The sequence below is a fragment of the Elephas maximus genome, chromosome 1 (genome assembly GCF_024166365.1).
Source record: "Elephas maximus indicus isolate mEleMax1 chromosome 1, mEleMax1 primary haplotype, whole genome shotgun sequence".
Lineage (NCBI taxonomy): Eukaryota > Metazoa > Chordata > Mammalia > Proboscidea > Elephantidae > Elephas > Elephas maximus.
In genome coordinates this window covers 2,142,695-2,162,839 of record NC_064819.1, presented here as the reverse complement: position 1 = coordinate 2,162,839, position 20,145 = coordinate 2,142,695, and the positions used below count along the sequence as shown (strand labels likewise).

The 20,145-nt window shown below is 40.4% G+C and overlaps 1 protein-coding gene across 2 annotated transcripts in view; it reads left to right on the top strand.

Annotated features, from left to right (window-relative positions):
• The window catches only part of CFAP44 (cilia and flagella associated protein 44), a 261,809-nt gene that overhangs the window by 165,246 nt on the left and 76,418 nt on the right, over positions 1-20,145 (top strand). For both annotated transcript variants that reach the window (XM_049876494.1, XM_049876485.1), the window contains 4 exons: positions 3,268-3,477; positions 4,124-4,234; positions 8,278-8,445; positions 11,086-11,322. In XM_049876494.1, the coding sequence (XP_049732451.1) occupies positions 3,268-3,477; positions 4,124-4,234; positions 8,278-8,445; positions 11,086-11,322 (726 nt within the window). The remainder of the gene's footprint in view (positions 1-3,267; positions 3,478-4,123; positions 4,235-8,277; positions 8,446-11,085; positions 11,323-20,145) is intronic.

The following is a 20,145-nucleotide window of genomic DNA, read 5'->3' as shown; positions in this document are numbered from 1 at the left end:
TTGGTAGTTGTTTTAGTTATCTATTGCTATGTAATAAGCTACCCTGAAATGTAGTGGCATAAAACAACAATCATTTTATGTTGCTCCTCTTCTCTGTGAATCGGGTATATAGACAGTTCATTTGGGGTTTTTTTGTCAGTAGTCCAGCACCTGGGCTTGGGTGACGTGAAGGCTGGGCTAAGCTGGGACTGTTGACAGAAGGGCCTACATAATAGCCTCTCCATGTGGCTTGTGTGGCTTGGGCTTCATCACAGCATGGGAGCGTCAAGGTGGTCACACTTCTTAGGTGACGCCAAGAGCAAGTGTTCCAACAAACAAAATAGAAGCTACATGGCCTTTTGTGACCTCCACTCAGAAGTCACATGGTGTCACCTCTACCATAGTGTATCAGTTGGACCAGTCACAAGCACCACCAAGATTAAAGGGAAGGGGACTTAAGCCCCATCGCTTCATGGGAGACATGTCAAAGAAGTTGTAGTCATGTTTTAAAAATGCCTTGGGGAGTTGTTACATCTTTAAGATTTTGGGATTAAGTCAAAGAGAAAATGTTCCAGGCCCAAAATAGATATGGAGATGGTTGGGATGGAGGCGAATATCATGATGGGATCAAGATCAGAAGAAGGTGAAAGGGACAGGAGCTCAACCAGCTCAAAAAACCCTGAGGTGGAAAGGAGGAGTGCTGTCACATTAGAGGGATTGCAACTGGTGTCACATAACAATATGTGTATAAATTTTCATAGGAGAAATTAACTTGAGCTGTAAACATTCACCTAAAGGGCAATTAAAAAAAAAAAAAGGTTAAAAAGTAAACTTTAGGTTATATATTAAAAAAATAAAAAAGACCAGAAGGAGAAGTCATGCCAGGGGACAGAGCCAGAAAAATGATGAGGCTAGAATAAATAGAAACCATGGGATATTAGAATTGCCAGACCTGGCTCATTTGTTCAGATCTATTTATACTCTTACTTGAGGTCTTTAAAATACAGCCCAAGTAACTGAAATATTTATCCAGATGGTTGTATATCCATAGAAAGTTTTCCTTTTTTGAGCCAGACATCCGACTAATGATCATATGGAGATTATGCTAGAATTGGAGTGTTCTTTCTCCGTACGCCCTTTCCTTTCTAGAAGACTCCACATTATTCTTTATGGCTCAGCTCAGGTCAAACGTCACTTCCTCAGTGTAGCTCTCCTTGACGTCACCTTCAAGCAGAGATAGGTAGCCCTCCTCTGTGACAGTTCTTCCAAGACTGTGTACATACCTGTCTCATAGCACTTTTCACAGAGTACTGAGATTATTTGCTCTGTTGTCTTTCTTTCCTGTGGTACTGTTTATTCTTAATGGTGGTGACTGCCTTATTCTTCTTTGAACCTCCAGTGCCTTGACAGATACTGGTACATTTTAGACACTTAACAAATTTTGAATGAAGGCACTCTCTGAAGTGCGGTTATCCTATTCCTAAGACTTCTAAACCTGCCTGGACTCAGGGATGGTCACTTGGCTGTGAAGGATACCCATATGTCTACCCTTCTCCTGAAGGCCTTCCAAGCTGGCAGCTTTAGTGCTTTTAGACATTGCAGACTGTTATCACTAGACCAGACTTCTCCTCTGTGGTGCAGAATACCTGTCATCCTCATTTTGAGACCTTGAGGGTACCTCAGACTCAATGTGGCCAAGACAAAATTCATGCTCCTCTGCTCACCCCCAGCCACCACTCCCTCTAAAATAATGATAGCAGCCACAACAAACCACACATACACATGGCTTTCTTTCAGTGTTTCCTGTCTCGGTAAATGGCTTTATCAGGCATCTTTGACACTTCCTTCTGCCTCCTCCCCCATATCCAGCTCTAACCAAATTGGTCCGTTATGCCTGGTAAATCTCTCTCAAATATGTTCACTTCCTCTCACCTCTACTACACCACCTCAGACCACATGACCACGATCATTCTCTGGGAGTGTGACAGCCACCTCTTAAAAGATCTTGCAAAAGGTCTCGCTTGATACTCTCTAGGCCATCTCAGCTCTATTCTTAACACTGAAGCTAAGATGACTTTTTTGAAATAGCAAATTTGATCATGTCAACTCCCCGCTCCCTCACCTAAAAAGCTTTTGATGGTTTCCCATTGCTCTTGGGATAAAGGCAATCCTTAACGGGACATGCAAGGCATTTTGAGATCTGGATCTGCCTCTCTCCCTCTCCAGCCTCTAATGGAAGCGTTACTCCCTCACCCAGTCTGCTCTAGTCAAACTAACTTTTCCTAAGTTTGTCCTTTTCTACCACAGGCCCTTTGCACAAATGATTTCTCCCAGGAGTCCTTTTCCCAGTTTCCTTTACCTAGTTAATTCCTGAGCATCTGATACGGGTTGAATTGTGCCCCCCAAAAGTATGTGTTGTAAATCCTAACCTCTATACCTGTGGTTATAATCCCATTTGGGAACTTGTTATGTTAATGAGGCAGTATTAGTATAGGGTGTGTCTTAAATCAATCTCTTTTGAGATACAAAAGAGATTAAACAAGCAAGCAAGCAAGCAAGCAGAGATGGGGGAAAATAGATGCCAAGCCACGTGAAGATCACCAAGGAGCCAAGGAACAGAAGCTGAAGAGACAAGGATCTTCCCCCAGAGCCAACAGAGAGAGAAAGCTTCCCTAGAGCTGGCTCACTGAGTTCGGACTTCTAGCCTCCTAACTGTGGGGAAATAAATCTGTTTGTTAAAGCCTCCCACTTACGGTATTTCTGTTATAGAAGCACTAGATAACTAAGACGGCATCCTTCTGACCTTAGCTCCACCAGCTCTTCCTTAGGGAAGCCCTCAGTCCTGGTCTGCTTTCTTTGTCAGATGCTCTCAGAGATTAAGTTTCTTTCCTTTAGTACTTATTTCAGTTCACACATCCACACTCATTTGTGTGATCGATTAATGCCTGTCCCCTCCACTAGCCGTGAACTCTGTGACAGCAGGGGCAGAGTCTGTTTATGCTCACTGTTGGGTTGCTGGTGATGGCTGCCCGGCACACGGGAGGTGGGCAGTCCACCAGTGTTTGTTCAGTGAACCTTTGAATTCTCATTGCTTATGCTTCTCGTGGTCAGCAGTGATAAGGAACTATCCTAGAATAGATAGAAGTTACCAGAAAGTGGTGTAAAGAATTCCCACTGGGCAGCCAATGCTGAATTACTTAAGTCTCAATAAAATACAGAATTATCTGTTGTCGAGTGCCATACTTTCTTAACTAATCTCAAGTCCCTTGCATTTCATTTCTGTCCAAGGTGAGCTACACTGGAGCACAGATCATTGCCGGATTTGAAGATGGCGTCGTTCGACTTCTTGAACTTTATGATCCAAAGGAGCTTGCAGTTTTCGCAGGACGAAAGAAAATTTTGGATGCAGAAATTCAACTGAAACAGGTTTTCAAACCCCATACTGCTCGCATCACTGCTTTAGCTTTTGAACGTGATGGAGAAGTTCTAGCCACAGGGGTAAATAACATTATTCCTTTTGTCTCCTATTAAAATTTCGTGGTTAACCTTATAAGTCTCACTGCTTGATCAGGCCTTATTTTCTGATATGAATTTTCCAAGAAATGGAGTCGTATTTTTCTTTCTTTGTATTCACATTCTTTCAGTGTGGTCTGTGCATGGTGTTTTAAAATACACTTATGAATTTAGTTCTAATGCTTTTCTTATTTAAAATGAATAGAACATTTTTAACTAAGAATCCTGCTAGATGTCTTAATTATAATCAGTTTCAACGATTTTTTTTTTTTAAGCAGGGGTATGTTCTTCAGTAGAATTTACATAAATTAAGTGAATAACTGCATAAATTCTTCGTGCATTAGGAGAGTGTATGTATTGTGGCTCTTGTTTTGTGAAAATCTCACGTACAAGTATCGTGGTCATATTTTCAGAGCCAAGGACTGGAACACAAAGTTTGTCAAGTGTTCTTGTGGAGCATATGTAGCAAATATTTGACATAAGGATTCTCCCAGAGTAATCTGGGATACGTGCTCATTGTAGGTGTTAAGTGTACAGTGGATATCCTACATGCTATTAAAAGCTGCTTTTTGCTCAGTGGAATACATTTCACAATAAAATGCCTTCGTTGGGTGTGTTTCTCTTCTTTAAGAGTAAAGATCAAACTGTCTTCTTCTTTGACGTGGAAAAGGATTATAAACCGATAGGTTATATTAATACTCCTGGACCTGTTTGCCAGTTAATGTGGTCCTCGGCCTCTCATGTAAGTAATTACTATTTGTCTTTATGCTTAAATCTCAGTTACTACATAACAAAGCGATCTGATAGAGAATAACAGTTGGAATTATTAGCCCCGCTCCTGGGTCCTGCAATGGGGGCCATAGCATGCAGCGACAGAAAGCAATTCTGCATATCAGCACTATATGGATAATCAATCAAACAGGGTCAGCCTCTGAATTTTGAAACCCTGGTGGTGTAGTGGTTAAGAGCTAGGCTGCTAACCACGAGGTTGGCAGTTCAAATCTGCTAGGCGCTCCTTGGAAACTCTATGGGGCACTTCTACTCTGTCCTGTAGGGTTGCTGTGAGTCAGAATCGACTCGATGGCAGTGGCTTTGGTTTTTGGGTTTAATGTCCAGTAGTTTTTACAGCTCAGCCACATGCTCTCACAGCTGCTCACTGGATAGTATTATCACTTCTAAAAACTCAACCTTAAAACCGACTATGTAAATATCCAACTCTCTAACCTCCACCTCTCTCCCTTCCAGCCTGTTCATTTAGCTACTCCTGCTCCAGTACGTCTCAGATGTCACAGGGACCTCTTGTTCATTCATCTCTTTGCTTTCTCTAACCCATCATTCTACTTTTATCTTTGCTTCCCTTCATATTCAGCTTAAATTGAGTAATTCTTCATTTCAATAAGGATCAATAATATTCTTCCAATGCTCTGTTGTCCCTTATCCTTCTGTCTTTTCTTCATACTCATCTGGCAAAAACCCATTCCTGGATGCACCCAACTGGTTTATATTCCCCTACAGTGGTCACCCAGGAGCTTCTGGAAAGAGTCACACATCAGAGAAGATTAGCTTCTTCATAATTTAGTGATTTAAATGGCCTCAACACAACCCATAGAATGGTTCAGCAATCCTAGACATTGCTCTTATCAGCTCCTTGTCTCACCCACAATGACCATATCCAAACTTCTCCCCTTTTCCAAACTTCAAGACTCCCACTTGCACTCTCACTCTAAAGCATCATTTACTTCATAGATAAACTAGGACAGAACTGTCTTAGTCATCTAGTGCTGCCATAACAGAAATACCACAAGTGGATGGCTTTAACAAAGCGAAGTTTATTTTCTCACAGTCTAGTAGGTTACAAGTCCAAATTCAGGGTGTCGGCTCCAGGGGAAGGCTTTTTCTCTCTGATGGCTCTGGAAGAAGGTCCTTGTCCTCAATCTTCCCCTGGTTGAGGAGCTTCTCAGGTGCAGGGACCCCATGTCCCAAGGATGCACTCTGCTCCGGGTGCTGCTTTCTTGGTAGTATGAGGTCCCCAACTCTCTGCATATTTCCCTTTCTTTTTATCTCTTAAGAGATAAAAGGTGGTGCAGGCCACATCCCAGGGAAACTCCCTTTACCTTGGATCAGGGAGGTGACCTGAGTAAGGGTGGTGTTACGATCCCACCCTAATTCTCTCAACATAAAATTACAATCACAAAATGGAGGACAACCACACAATACTGGGAATCATGGCCTAACCAATTTGATACACACATTTTTGGCGGGACATAATCCAATCCATGATAAGAACTCAGGCAGGAACTCCTTCAACTTCCCACTACCCAACATAAAATTCCATCTTTATAGTAGAGGAGCTGTCTCCCTTCCTACGTGAGGCGAAGTCTGCCTCTTATCCTACAGATTTCACTCTCTCCCACTTTTTTCAAGATTTCACACCATTTTCTCTTTTCTATTATATAAAGCTAACCTCTCCTGTTTACTAAATGATTTTCATCAGTATTGAAGTATATTAAAGTTTCTCCACTTACAAAGAAAACCCTAACTTTCCTTGGCCTCATGTTCTCTCTTCTCAGCTCACTGACTTTTCCCACGGTCTCCATTTTCTTACATCTCATTCTCCCCTTTACTGCTCTTATCTAACTTCTAGTCTCATTATTCCACCACAGCAGCATTTCTAAGGGCAGCAATGATACCCATTTAACATTTTTAGTTCTTGTCTTTCTTGACTTCTTAGCCCCATTTGACCCTGTTGACTTTTCCTTCCTCTTTGAAACACCATCTCCCTTCGACTTTTGTGATGCTATGCTCTTCAGATTTTCTCTTCCACATCTTGCCATTCCTTCTCAGTCTCCTTCACCCAGCCATTGAGTGTTAAGGTTTCCTATGGCTCCATCTCAACTTCTTCTCTCACTCTGTGCTCTTGCCCTAGGTGATGCCATTCAAGCCAACGACTTTATTATAACTCCAAATTTATGCAGGCAGTCCAGACTTCTCCGTGTCTGTATATGTGATTTCCTAATTGACATTGCTACTTACTTGGCTCAAAGACAACTCAAATACAACTGGTCCAAACCAATCTATGATCATCCCACCCAAACCATCTTACGCTCTGGTGTTCCTTATCTTAGTAAATGTCATCATCATTTGTACAGCAGCCTCAAGTATCTGAGAGCTAATATTAGTATTTCCATCTTCCATAGCATCCTCAGGATAGATTATTGATTTTTACCTCCCAAATATCTTCAAATCTGTCCAATTTTATATATGGTCACAACCACTGCCCTGGTCTAAGCTATCACCATCTTAGGCTACTCTAGTTGCCTCCCTTCTGCTCGTATCACTCATTCTTGCTCGCTACAATTTATTCTCCACTGGGTGGCCAAAACAGTGTTTTCAAAATGGGAAACTGATTTTGTCTCTCTGCTTTTAGCCCCTCAAGGATTTCTGTTGTTCTTAAGCTAAAGATCAAAATCTTTCACCTTGCCTACAGGGCACTGTATGACCACCCACCTCTTCTTTTACCATTTGTACTTCTGTCCTCTCCTCCCCCTGCCCACGCACACACGCTTTACTCTTTCTGCTCCAGCCACACAGATTTACCTCCAGTTTCTCGAACGTGCAGCTTCCTCCTACAGATGGCATTTGCACATCGTGCTCCATTAGATAGAATGCTCTCTCAGACTTTCTGCCAAGCCATCCTGTAGTTCTCTCTACTCATCCTTCAGCTCAAAGCTCAGGTGCCACTTGCTCGGGAAGCTTTGCATAACCTCCTTGCTCTCATGGCACCTCTGCAGCGCTTGTCACAGTTACAATTTACTTTTATTCCTATGATTTGTTAAATGATGGGTGATAAGCTCTATAATGGCAGAGACTGTACCTATTTTTCTTATTACAATTTTATTCCTAGCACTTAATAAAATGCGAGGTACATAACCCTACTGCCGTCAAGTTGATTCCAACTCATAGCAACCCCACAGGGTTTCCAAGGCTGTAAATCTCTACAGAAGCAGCCTGTCACATCTTCCTCTTGTGAAACTAGTTTCAAATGCTGACCTTTCAGTTAGCAGTCAACTGCTTTAACCACTACGCCACCAGGGCTCCTTGCCAGGTACATAGTGGGTACATAATAAATAATTGTAGAATGAAATAACTGGGTGAATGAGTGAATGAATGAATGAAGGAATAAACGTGTTGAACACTGTGCTGAGGAATATATAGATGGAATTTCCCATACATTAAATATGCGGTTTTGGAGCTCAAGAGAAAGGTCTGGGCTGGAGAGATTAATTTGGAATCTAACTGTGTGTGAGTGATAATGAAGCCTGAATTGCCTATGAGGTTTTCCAGGGAGAGTTTATAGAGAGAGGAGAAGAGGGAAGAGGCCAAAAACCTTGGGAACATCCCCGTTTAATGAACTCAGGCAGATGGTGAATGAGCCATCAAAGGAAGCTCAGACAGAATATGGCGCCTACACACTACAGATTTTCCTTGCCACTCTTATTTTTAATACTCTTAGTTTTTGTCTAAAAACTTCATAACCATATTTTTGGTTCAAAAAATGTTATGGTATCTATAAAAGAAACAGATATAAACCTAATTTTTAATACAGAAAAATCTTAGCTTGACTTATTACCAGTAATAACTGCAGTGAGGAATTCAGTCTTTTGAAAAAATGCTCAATATATGTAGTAATTTTATTTTCTCTGATTATAATCTTTTGAACTGTGCTTCTAAAAATTTGTCCAACTGTAAATGATATGTTTAATCTTTTTTTTTTTTTTTTTTAAGCTTGAAAGTACTCTACTGATTATCTGTGAGAATGGATTTGTCCTTGAAGCTCCGCTTCCACCCATAAGTGAGGACGAGGAGGATCTGGATCATGATGTAGTTTCCTATGAAATCAAAGACATGAACCTAAAATGTTTCCATTTCACAAGTGTCAAGTCTAAGATTCTGGTATGAGATATCCTTGAAGCAGTATCTTGTAATGTTTTTTCTTTCTTTAGAATACAAAATACCCTGTGTTGTGTGGTGGGGAGGGAATGCTGCGTGGTTTAAAGTCGGGAAAGGTGTGCGTCAGGGCTGTATCTGTTCACCACAAGGAGTCGGTTAGTCTACGTGCTGAGCAAATAATCTGAGAAGCTGGACTATATGAAGAAGAACGGGGCATCAGGATTGGAGGAAGACTCATTAGCAACCTGCATTATGCAGATGACACAACCTTGCTTGCTGAAAGTGAAGAGGACTTGAAGCACTCACTAATGAAGATCAAAGACCACAGCCTTCAGTATGGATTACACCTCAACATAAAGAAAATAAAAATCCTTACAACTGGACCAATAAGCAACATCGTGATAAATGGAAAAAAGATTGAAGTTGTTAAGGATTTCATTTTAACTTGGATCCACAATCAATGCCCACAGAAGTAGCAGTCAAAAAATCAGACGATGTATTGTATTGGTCAAATCTGCTGCAAAAGACCTCTTTAAAGTGTTAAAAAATCAAAGATGTCACTTTGAAGACTAAGGTGTGCCTGACCCAAGCCATGGTGTTTTAAATTGTCTCATGTGCATGTGAAAGCTAGACAATGAATAATGAAGACTGAAGAAGAATTTACACCTTTGAATTGTGGTGTTGGCAAAGAATATTGGATATAGCACAGACTGCCAAAAGAACGAACAAACCTGTCTTGGAAGAATTACAGCCAGAATGCTCCTTGGAAGCAAGGATGGTGAGACTTCGTCACAAGTACTTTGGATATATGATCAGGAGGGACCAATCCCTGGAGAAGGATATCATGCTTGATAAAGTAGAGGGTCAGTGAAAAAGAGGAAGACCCTCAATGAGGTGGACTGACGCAGTGGCCGCAACAGTGGGCTTAAGCATAACAACGATTGTGAGGATGGTGCAGTCCTGGGCAGTGTTTTGTTCTGTTGTACATAGGGTTGCTATGAGTTGGAACTGATTCGATGACACCTGACAACAATAACATGCTGGGGAATACACAGAAGAATAAGATATAGTCCCTGACCTTAAGGAGCATATAATCTTGTAAGAAAGCAGCCAACTGTTTTAGAAGTGAATAAATACCAAAAGAAAAAGAAAAGAATCCTAAGGGTGTCCGTTTGGAGCAAGGGAGAATGAAGAAAACCAAAGACACAAGGGAAAGATTAGTCCAAAGGACTAATGAACCACAACTACCACAGCCTCCATCAGACTGAGTCCAGCACAACTAGATTGCGCCTGGCTACCACCACCGACTGCTCTGACAGGGATCACAGTAGAGGGTCCTGGACAGGGCTGGAGAAAAATGTAGAACAAAATTTTGACTCACAAAAAAATAGTAGACTTAGTGGTGTGACATAGACTGGAGAAACCTCTTGAGTATGTCCTCCGAACACCCTTTTAAGTTAATACTGAAGTCAGTCCTGAGGTTCACCCTTCAAGCAAAGATTAGACAGGCCCATAAAACAGACAATAATACATGTAGCTCAACCTCGTATACGAGACTAAATGGACACACCAGCCCAGGGGCAGGGACAGGAAAGCTAGACGAATAGAAATGGGGACTGCAAGGTCGAGAAGGGGAGAGTGTTGACATGTCACGGGGTTTACAGCCAGTGTCACAAAGCAATATGTGTATCGTTTAATGAGAAATTAATTTGCTCTGTAAACCTTTTTCTAAAGCATGTGTGCACATGCACGCACACACACACACACGCACACACAGAATCCTAGGAAGGAAAGAAGAAGATATGATTCTGATGAAGGGGTGGGGGTGGGGTGAAAGATGGCTGCATGGAGGTGACATTAATACTTTAAAAATGGGAAAGATTTTGACAGGATGAAAATGGAGAGAAGGGCAGCAAAGGCTGAGAGAACATCCCGAAGGAAGGTAGAGTTGTGAGCATTTTTGGTGTTTTTAAGAAATGAAGAATGGACTAGTGAAGCTGATGGATACAATTGTAGGGGTATGTGACAGGAGTCTAACCAGCAAATGCACTCTTTAAGGCCAACCAAGACATTCCAATTTAATTCCTGGACTATTGGAATCCACTGTGAGTTTTTGAGGAAGGGACTGATGTAATGAGGTCATAAAAATTAAGAAGATAATTCTGAAGGGTAAACAGAATGAAGAGGTGAAAGAAGCGACGTAAGGAGACCAGTGTTAGGAGTCTTTTGCAATGGCCAGTTGATAGATGATGAGGGCTTAAATCACAGATTACTAAAGTTGGGAACAACTCCCCTTGTGGATTATTTCAGTTGCCTAATTCACAGTGGACAGTGATAAGCTCTTTGAGAAACTGTATTTAGCATCATTATTAGGAAAAAAAAATGACTGAATAATTTCTGTAAAACCAGGATTGATGGGAGTAAAACAGAAATGATGGTCATTCCAATGATTTGAATATTTTAATAATAAAAATTTCCCCAAATTGATAGCTACTTTTAAATGGGATTATTGGTTATATCAGAGCTGTGAGTTTTTCTATTTTCTTTATACTTTCTTTGTCCATCCCCGATAGTATAAAAGCATGAATGTGAGTTGCAGGTGTTTTTATATCTTCCTTTTTTTTAATGTCTCTTTTAAAAAAGAGATTAATAGAAATTGAAAAGAGGAAGAAACAAATGGAGTTGAAGGAGAAAGAAAGGGAAAAAAGGAGGAAGCAGCTAATAGAAGAGTTGGGAGAAGAAGGAGAAAAAATATTCCAGGAGGAGCAGGCAGAAGCGGAAGAGGAAGAGGAGCCGTTACCTGAAATCTTCATTCCACCCACCCCCTGTCAGATCCTCTGTGGGTTTTACTCTGGACCACAGAAGTTCTGGGTTTCTTTGGTGAGTGATAGTGTAATCAATCATTTTTATCTCAGCTCTATTCCAGTATAATTCATAGTCACTCTTACTTTCTTACTCTTGTGGTAAGACTTAATTCATTAACTACTGTTGAAAGTGTGAGTTTGGGTCAATGAATATGAGTTACTGTTGTTCATATACCATCTTAACATTTATTTTACTTGTTATGTCTGTTATCATCTATGATCAACATACATGTCCCAGGCAGGTCAAAGGAGAACAGTCAAAGGTAGAAGGGTGAAGGGCTAAGGGGTTTGCCAGCTGGGTTGGTTGTTTTTTAATTTTGAAATTAAAAGTAGACCTTTGCTCATATCTTGTTGTCTAGAAGCTGTGCCATGTGGGTCTATGGAAGTCTGGGAAGATGAGTGTCTTTAAATGGGCACATTGCTATCCTGAACAAAATTTGGATTTGGCTAATGAGGAAGAAGGGAAAAAATGGATATTGGGAAACAACTACCAGGGATCGGCACAGTGCTGCTGGAGTACATTCTTTAATTGTAGATTTTCTAGTACAATCACAGAACATTTTTTTTCTCTCTATTGCAAAGCAAAATTTCCTTTATTATAAATTTTTCACAATTTTAAGTTCCATTACCAAATAATAATAGTAATTGACTTAAAAATATGTATGAAAGGTCATCATTAATTTATAAGTGGTCACGGGTCTTTGGCCAGGCCAACAGACTGACCAGCGAAGGCCTGTTATCACAAGGAGTGATGAGGGTTGACTCCTCTCCTCTTTGACTTTTCCTAGAAATTGACCCTGTAAAAATGGCATGGGGTGATGTCTGACTTCCTCTAACTTCACACGGAGGGAGCAGAATCAAGATCAACAGCCCAAGGCTGATTCCTATGAGGCAGATGTTAGCAATGCCGCCTCTCTCTGCCATTTTTACCAATTCTGATACCAACTGTCCCTCCCATGGCAATCTCTACTTCTCTGTTGGGTTTGATAATTCATTGCAATGGCTACGCAGAACTCACAGGTGATACTTACTGTTACGGGGTTTATTAGGGATGTAACAGGGTACAATTCAGGTTCAGAAACACTCAGGATATAGTTCTTCCATCAGGACAGCCTCTTAGCCCACAGGCACACCTCTCTCTGTTCCCTTGGCCTATGCCCTGCTCAGGCAAGTGTTAGAAAGCTCTTTTAGCTCTGCTGGTAAGTGCCCCGAGGCACCCCACTCCATCGTTAAGTTTTGGCCTGAAGGCACACAGCTTTCTCACTCTGTGGGCTAGGAATCCCACTGCACCGTCTCCTGCCAGTCCCTCCTGCTGCCATTTCTCTGCCACTGCTTCTCGCTGTTTACAGTGTTACATCTCTCTCTCTGCCTTCTGGTTCCGGGAGCTCTGAGAACAGGGATCCAGGGTCCAAAGGACGTGCTCCACTCTTGGCCCTTCTTCCTCAATGATGGTGAGATCCTCTCTGGGATGGCTCATTTCAAGCCCAGTTAAGTGCCACCGAGTTGGTTCCAACTCATAGCGACCCTATGAACAACAGAATGAAACACTGCCTGGTCTTGCGCCATCCTTGTAATTGTTGCTGTGCTTGAGCCCATTATTGCAGCCACTGTGTCAGCCCTTCTTGTTGAAGGTCTTCCTCTTTTTCGCTGACCCTCTGTTTTACCAAGCATGATGTCCTTCTCCAGGGACTTGTCCCTTCTGATAACATGTCCAAAGCATGTGAGATGTAGTCTCACTATCCTTGCTTCTAAAGAGCATTCTGGCTGTACTTCTTCCAAGACACTTGTTCATTCTTTTGGCAGTTCATGGCATATTCAATATTCTTCACCAGCACCACAATTCAAAGGCATCAACTCTTCTTTGGTCTTCCTTATTCATTGTCCAGCTTTCACATGCATATAAAGTGATTGAAAACACTATGGCTTGGGTCAGGCACACCTTAGTCCTCAAGGTGACATCTTTGCCTTTCAATACTTTAAAGAGGTCTTCTGCAGCTGATTTGCCCAATGCAATGCATCTTTTGATTTCCTGACTGCTGCTTCCATGGGTGTTGATTGTGGATCCAGTAAAATGAAATCCTTGACAGCTTCAATCTTTTCCCCATTTATCATGATGTTGCTTATTGGTCCAGTTGTGAGGGTTTTTGTTTTCTTTGTATTGAGGTGTAATCCATACTGAAGGCTGTGGTCTTTGGTCTTCATCAGTAAGTGCTTTAAGTCCTCTTCACTTTCAGCAAGCAAGGTTGTGTCATCTGCATATTGCATGTTGTTAATAAGTCTTCCTCCAATCTCTATGCTCCATTCTTCTTCATATAGTCCAGCTGCTTGGCATATTTTCTCAGCATACAGATTTAATAGGTATGGTGAAAGGATACAACCCTGACACACTTTTCCTGACTTTAAACCATATGATATCCCTTTGTTCCATTTGAACGACTGCATCTTGATCCATGTCCAGGTTCCTCATGAGCATAATTAAGCGTTCTGAAATTCCCATTCTTTGCAATGTTATCTATAATTTGTTATGATTCACACAGTTGAATGCCTTTGCATAGTCAATAAAACACAGGTAAACATCTTTGTGGTACTTTCTGCTTACAGCCACGATCCATTTGACATCAGCAGTGATATTCCTTGTTCCATGTCCTCTTCTGAATCCGGCTTGAATTTCTGGCAGTTTCCTGTTGATATACTGCTGCAGCCACTTTTGAATGATCTTCGGCAAAATTTTGCTTGTGTGTGATATCAAGGATATTGTTAGATAATTTCCGCATATGGTTGGATCATCTTTTTTGGGAATATGCATAAATATGGATTTCCTCCAGTCAGTTGGCCAGGTAGCTGTCTTCCAAATTTCTTGGCATAGACAAGTGAGCACTTGCAGAGCTGCATCCGTTTGTTGAAACATCTCAGTTGGTATTCCATCAGTTCCCAGAGCCTTGTTTTTTGCCAGTGCTGTCAGTGCAGCTTGGACTTCTTCCCTCATTACCATCAGTTCCTTATCATATGGTACTTCCTGAAATGGCTGAACATCAACCAATTCTTTTTGTATAGTGACTGTGTATTCCTTCCATCTTCTTTTGATGCATCCTGCGTTGTTTAATATTTTCCCTGTAGAATCCTTCATTATTGCAACTCGAGGCCTGAATTTTTTCTTCAGTTCTTTCAGTTTGAGAAATGCTGAGCATGTTCTTCCCTTTTGGTTTCCTATCTCCAGGTCTTTGGACATGTCATCATAATACTTTACCTTGTCTTCTCGAGCCGCTGTTTGAAATCTTCTGTTCAGCTCTTTGTCATTTTTTCCTTTTGCTTTAGCTACTCGACGTTCAAGAGCAAGTTTCAGAGTCTCTCCTAATATCCACGTAGGTCTTTTCTGTTTCTCTTGTCTTTTTAATGACCTCTTACTTTCTTCATATATGATGTCCTTGATGTCATTCTGCAACTCGTCTGGTCTTTGGTCATTAGTGTTCAACACGTCAAATCTATTCCTGAGAAGATCTCTAAATTCAGGTGGGATATTCTCAAAATTGTACTTTGGTTCTTGTGGACTTGCTCTAATTTTCTTCATTTCAGCTTCAACTTGCATATGAGTAATTGATGATCTGATCCGCAGTTGGGCCCTGGCCTTGTTCTGACTGATGATATTGAGCTTTTCCATCGTCTCTTTCCACAGGTATAGTCGATTTGATTCCTGGGTATTCCATCTGGTGAGGTCCATGTGTATGGTTGCCATTTATGTTGGTGAAAAAGCTATTTGCAATGAAGAAGTCGGTGGTCTTGCAAAATTCAGTCATGTGCTCTCTGGCATCATTTCTATCACCAAGGCCATATTTTCCAACTACTGATCCTTGTTCATTGTTTTCCAACTTTCACATTCCAGTCACCAGTAATTATCAGTGCATCCTGATTGCATGTTCAATCAATTTCAGACTGCAGAAGTTGGTAAAAATCCTCAATTTCTTCATCTTTGGCCTTAGTGGTTGGTACATAAATTTGAATAATAGTCTTCTTTGGAGGCGTATGGATAGTATCTTATCACTGACAGCATTGTACTCCATGATAGATCTTGAAATGTTGTTTTTGGCAATGAATGCAACGCCATTCCTCTTCAAGTTGTTGTTGCCATCGTAGTAGACCATATGATTGTCCGATTCAGAATGAACAATATCGGTCCTTTTTAGCTCACTAATGCCTAGGATATCAATGTTGATGTGTCCCATTTCATTTTTGACGATTTCCAATTTTCCTAGATTCATACTTCATACATTCCAGGTTCTGATTATTAATGGATGTTTGCAGCTGTTTCTTCTCATTCTGAGTAGTGCCACATCGGCAAATGAAGGTCCCAAAAGCTTGACTCCATCCACATTATTAAGGTTGACTCTACTTTGAGGAGGCAGCTCTTCCCCACTCATATTTTCAGTACCTTCCAACCTGAGAGGCTCATCTTCTGGCACTATATCAGACAGTGTTTCTCTGCTATTTATAACGTTTTCACTGCCTCACTCTTTTCAGAAATAGACTGTGGGGTCCTTCTTCCTAGTCTGTCTTAGTCTGGAAGCTCAGCTGAAACCTGTCTGCCATGGGTGACCCTGCTGTATTTGAATACCGGCAGCATAGCTTCCAGCACCAGAGCAACACACAAGCCCCTGCAGTACAACAAACTGACAGATGTGTGTGGGGACCAGTCCCCTTGGTGGACCACAGTTACCCTATTTGCAGAGTCCCACCCAGTCGCTTGGGTGGGAGTTACAAGACAATGGCTAGAAAAGCCAGGAAGTGGCCTGTAGTGTGATGGATTGCTTTTGTGTGGTCTTTACCCTTTATATATTTTACAAAACAATTATTGATGTCTATTTTCATGTGGAGTTCAAAGGATAAATAAGGCATGGTTCCTGCCCTCAGGAAATTTTCTCATATCATGAAGGAGAGAGGCACAAAAAGAAGTAACTGTAATATAATGTAATAGAGTTCCAGAGTCCTGAAAACATAGATAGAAAAAAAAAAAAATTCATTTATTTAACAAATATATTTAGTTCTTAATCTTAGGGTTGCCAGATAAATATTACATGGGACATATTTATACTTATATTTTTTGTTTATCTGAAATCCAAATTTAAACTGGGTGTCCCGTGTTTTTGTTTGTTGAATATGGTAACCCTACTTACTTTGTAAGGAGTCCTGGTTATGCAGTGGTTAAAGCACTTGACTGCTAACTGGAAGGTCGGTGGTTTGAATCCACCAGCCGTTCCATGACAGAAGGATGTGGCAGCCTGCGTCTGTAAAGATTACAGCCTTGGAAACCCTGTGGGGCAGGCCTGCTTTGTACTATAGTGTTGCTGAGTCATAATCGACTTGACAGCAACAGGTTTTACTTAGTACCTGGCACCATTCTAAGTAACTTACCCTATAAAATAAGTGCTATTAGCATCTCCATTTTAGACATGAATGAGCCAAGGCATGGAGAGGTTAAGTAACTCACCCAAGCCCATATAAGTAGTAAGTGGTAGAGCCAGGATCTGAGCTCATGCAGTCTGGGTCCAGAGTCTAGGCCCATAACCATTATGCTACACTAGCAAGAAAGGTAAGATATACTTCACAGAGGTGGTAGTGCAATCTCTGCTTAGTCCAACTCTTTGCCAACTCTTTTTCTACATCCAAGTAGATGCTGGAGATAAACAGTTCTCACTTTTAAAACATGAGCACAGTTTCCCAATCAGTACTCACACTGCAGGTGGTTCTACTGCCCAACAGTGTTCACTTTCCCACTTCTCAAAACTATTGGTTCAGTTTTCTTCACCCTTCGAATATTTTGTACCTTTCCTGATTCTCCAATGATAACCTCACACTTCACTGAGAAAATCAAATTATTCAGATGGGAATGTCCTCATTGTCCCACAATCAGATATAACACCCTATCAGGATCCATGCATGTTTGGAGAGCTTTGCCTCTTGTTATAGTTAGTGAATGGTTCCCAGCCCCTTTCCAAGGACTCTCTTTCCATATGGCTTCTTGGTCTCATCCCCTCACACTTACTCAACTATTTTCCTCCTGAAACTAACCACTTGCTATCCTGTATCATCAGTTTCTCTCTTTTTGCTCAGTTCCTGTCATCAACACATAAACATGCCTTAGTCTACCATGTTAAAAATCCTGCCTTAACCTCTCTTTTCCTTCCTTCTACTGCTGCTTTACAGGAAAACTTGAATGGCTTGTCTGTAGTTATTGGCTTCATTTCAGTTCCTATTTGGTCTTCAATCTATTCCAACTGGGCTTCTGTCCGTACCACTTCACCGCACCAGTGACCTCCGTATTGCCAGTTCAGTGGTCACTTGTCTGTTCTTTTGAATTTCAGAAACATTCAATGGAGTTGACCTTCCCTTCATAAAACACTTGTCTTCCAAGACACCACACTCTCCTGGCCACTGCTTTTCAGCCTCTTTTGCTACTTCTCATTTGCTGAACAAGCCTTAAAGTCCAGGGTGTGGTATTGGGCACCCCCTTTTTGCTAGGTGACTTCATATAGTCCTGTGGCTTTAAATATCGCTTACATGCCATTGAGCCTCAAAATTTTATCTCTAGTCCTGACATCTTCCCTAAACTCCAGATGTGTATATCCAACTTGACATTTTCACATGGCACCTCCAAATTAACATGTCCCAAACATAACTCTCAAACCACCTTTACTCCATGAAAACCTCCTCCATCTCCATCACAGTATGCAGGACAACCACCCATCCAATTACTAAGCCAAAACTCTGGGAGTCATTCATGATCCTTTCCTTTCCTTTTCCTTCTGATATCCTTGTATTGAAAGGTTGTCTGTTGTAAGCAGCATGTGGTTAGGCTTTATTAAAAAAAAAAAAAAAAGATCTTATCATCCATTGTCTTTTAATAGAGTAATATGTCCATTTATATTTAATGTAATTACTGATATATTTTAGATTAAATCTATCATCTTATTATCTCTATGTGTCCAACCAATTGTGTATTCCTTTTTTTTAGCCTCCTGTTGGATGATTAGGTGGTTCTACCCCCCAGCCCCCCAGATTTCTCCTTCTTTTAGGCTATTATACATTCTTTTACTATTCTTTTTAGAGGTGGTCCTAAAGGTCATACTATGTGTCCTTAATAAAATCTGTTATAAACTAATTATCTTACTAGTTCCAGAGAAAAAAGGATCTTAGAACACTTTAGCTTCATTTATCCTCCTTCCCTGTTGTATTTTATTTTTATTCCTAGAAGACGTTTGATTGTTGTTTAATATTGTCAATATTGTTTTGGTTTATCCTTTTTCTTGTTGTTCATTCCTTTCTACATCTTTATAGTTGCAACCTCTGCCTAAAAAATATCCTTTACTGTTTTCTTTAGTGTAGGTCTGCTTGTGGCAAATTTTCTCTCTCTCTTTTAAAATATTTTCATTTTGTCTTTATTTTTGCTGGAGATTTTCTTTTCAAAATTTTGATGGTGTCTTTTTCTGCCTTTTGTCTTCTACTCTGTTAAAAACCCAGTTGCATCTTTTTATTTTTTAAGGTTAACGCATCTTTTCTCTCTGGTTGCTTTAAAGAAAAAATTTTTTTAAAGGTGTGCTTTCTTCAAATTTATGTTCCTAGGAGCTCATAGCACTTTTTGAATTCTAACATGTTTTTATTCAGTTTTGGAAAGTTTTCAGCCATTAAAAAAAAAACATTATCCCCCTAATATTGCCTCTGCCCCATATTTTTATTCTCTTCTTCTAGGATTCCAATTTTATGTATGTTAGACCCTTTTGGCCATATTCTCTATGTATCTTACAATCTTTTTTAAAAAAATTTTTGTATCTTTATTTTCTCTGCATACTGATATCTGTTCCAGCTGTTTAACTGTATCTAATTGATGTTAAATTGATTGATTGGATTTTTAGTTTTCATCATTTCATTTTTCAGTTCTAGAATTTCCATTATTTCTTTTTTTAGGTTCCAGTTGACTGCTAAAAATTCCTATAAAAAAGCATACCCAATTAAATTCCTTAAGCATATTAATCATAGTTATTTCGAAGTCCATTTTGAAATCTTCACTGTTGATATCTTTTGTGATTCTTTTTTTTCTTTCTTTTTTTTCCTTTTGAGTTTTAGTTGTCTTTTTTAGCAAGCCTGGTTATTTTCTATTGAGTGATAGATTTTGTGTGCAAAAAATTGTAGAGATAGCTTAAATTTCTGTATTTTGTTATTATCTTCTGGAGAGGGTTTACTTTTGGTTCTGGAAAGCAGCTAGAAATCTTAGGTCACTTTAGTTGAGTCAGTGAATAATATGGTTGAAATTAGCCTTTACATCCTCTGAAGGCTCATCTATTTCTAGTTTACTCATAGCTCTAGGGTATAGCACTCTAGGGTCCCAACAGAAAGCCCAATTTGTTTACAATGATCTCTTCTCCCTGGAAATTCTTTCCCTCTTCCTTTCTTGATGACACTGCAAATATCTATGCTCAGTCTCTTAGGCTGTCAGCTGCCACTTTCAGAATTGGCAGTTGCCTCAGGGGAAGAAACAATGTTAAATGCCAGGCTCACTTATCTTGGCTTCCCTTCTCTTCTGGAGCTTGCGATTTTGATAGCTCTCCAATGCCTTCAAATGTACTTTCTAAAAAACGTGCTCTAGTTATTTTCAGTGGAAGGGTCTGGCTAATACAATTTAGTCTGCCTTTGTCATAAGTTGAAAACTCAGTAATTTGATTTTCAGAGGGGATCATTTTGTTACCTTCTGTTTCTTATTTATTTGTTGTTGATAAAGATGTTTTGGCCCTTATTTCCTTTAAGGAATCTCTGGTTTACATAGAGAAAGAAAGCAAGTTGGAACTGGAGC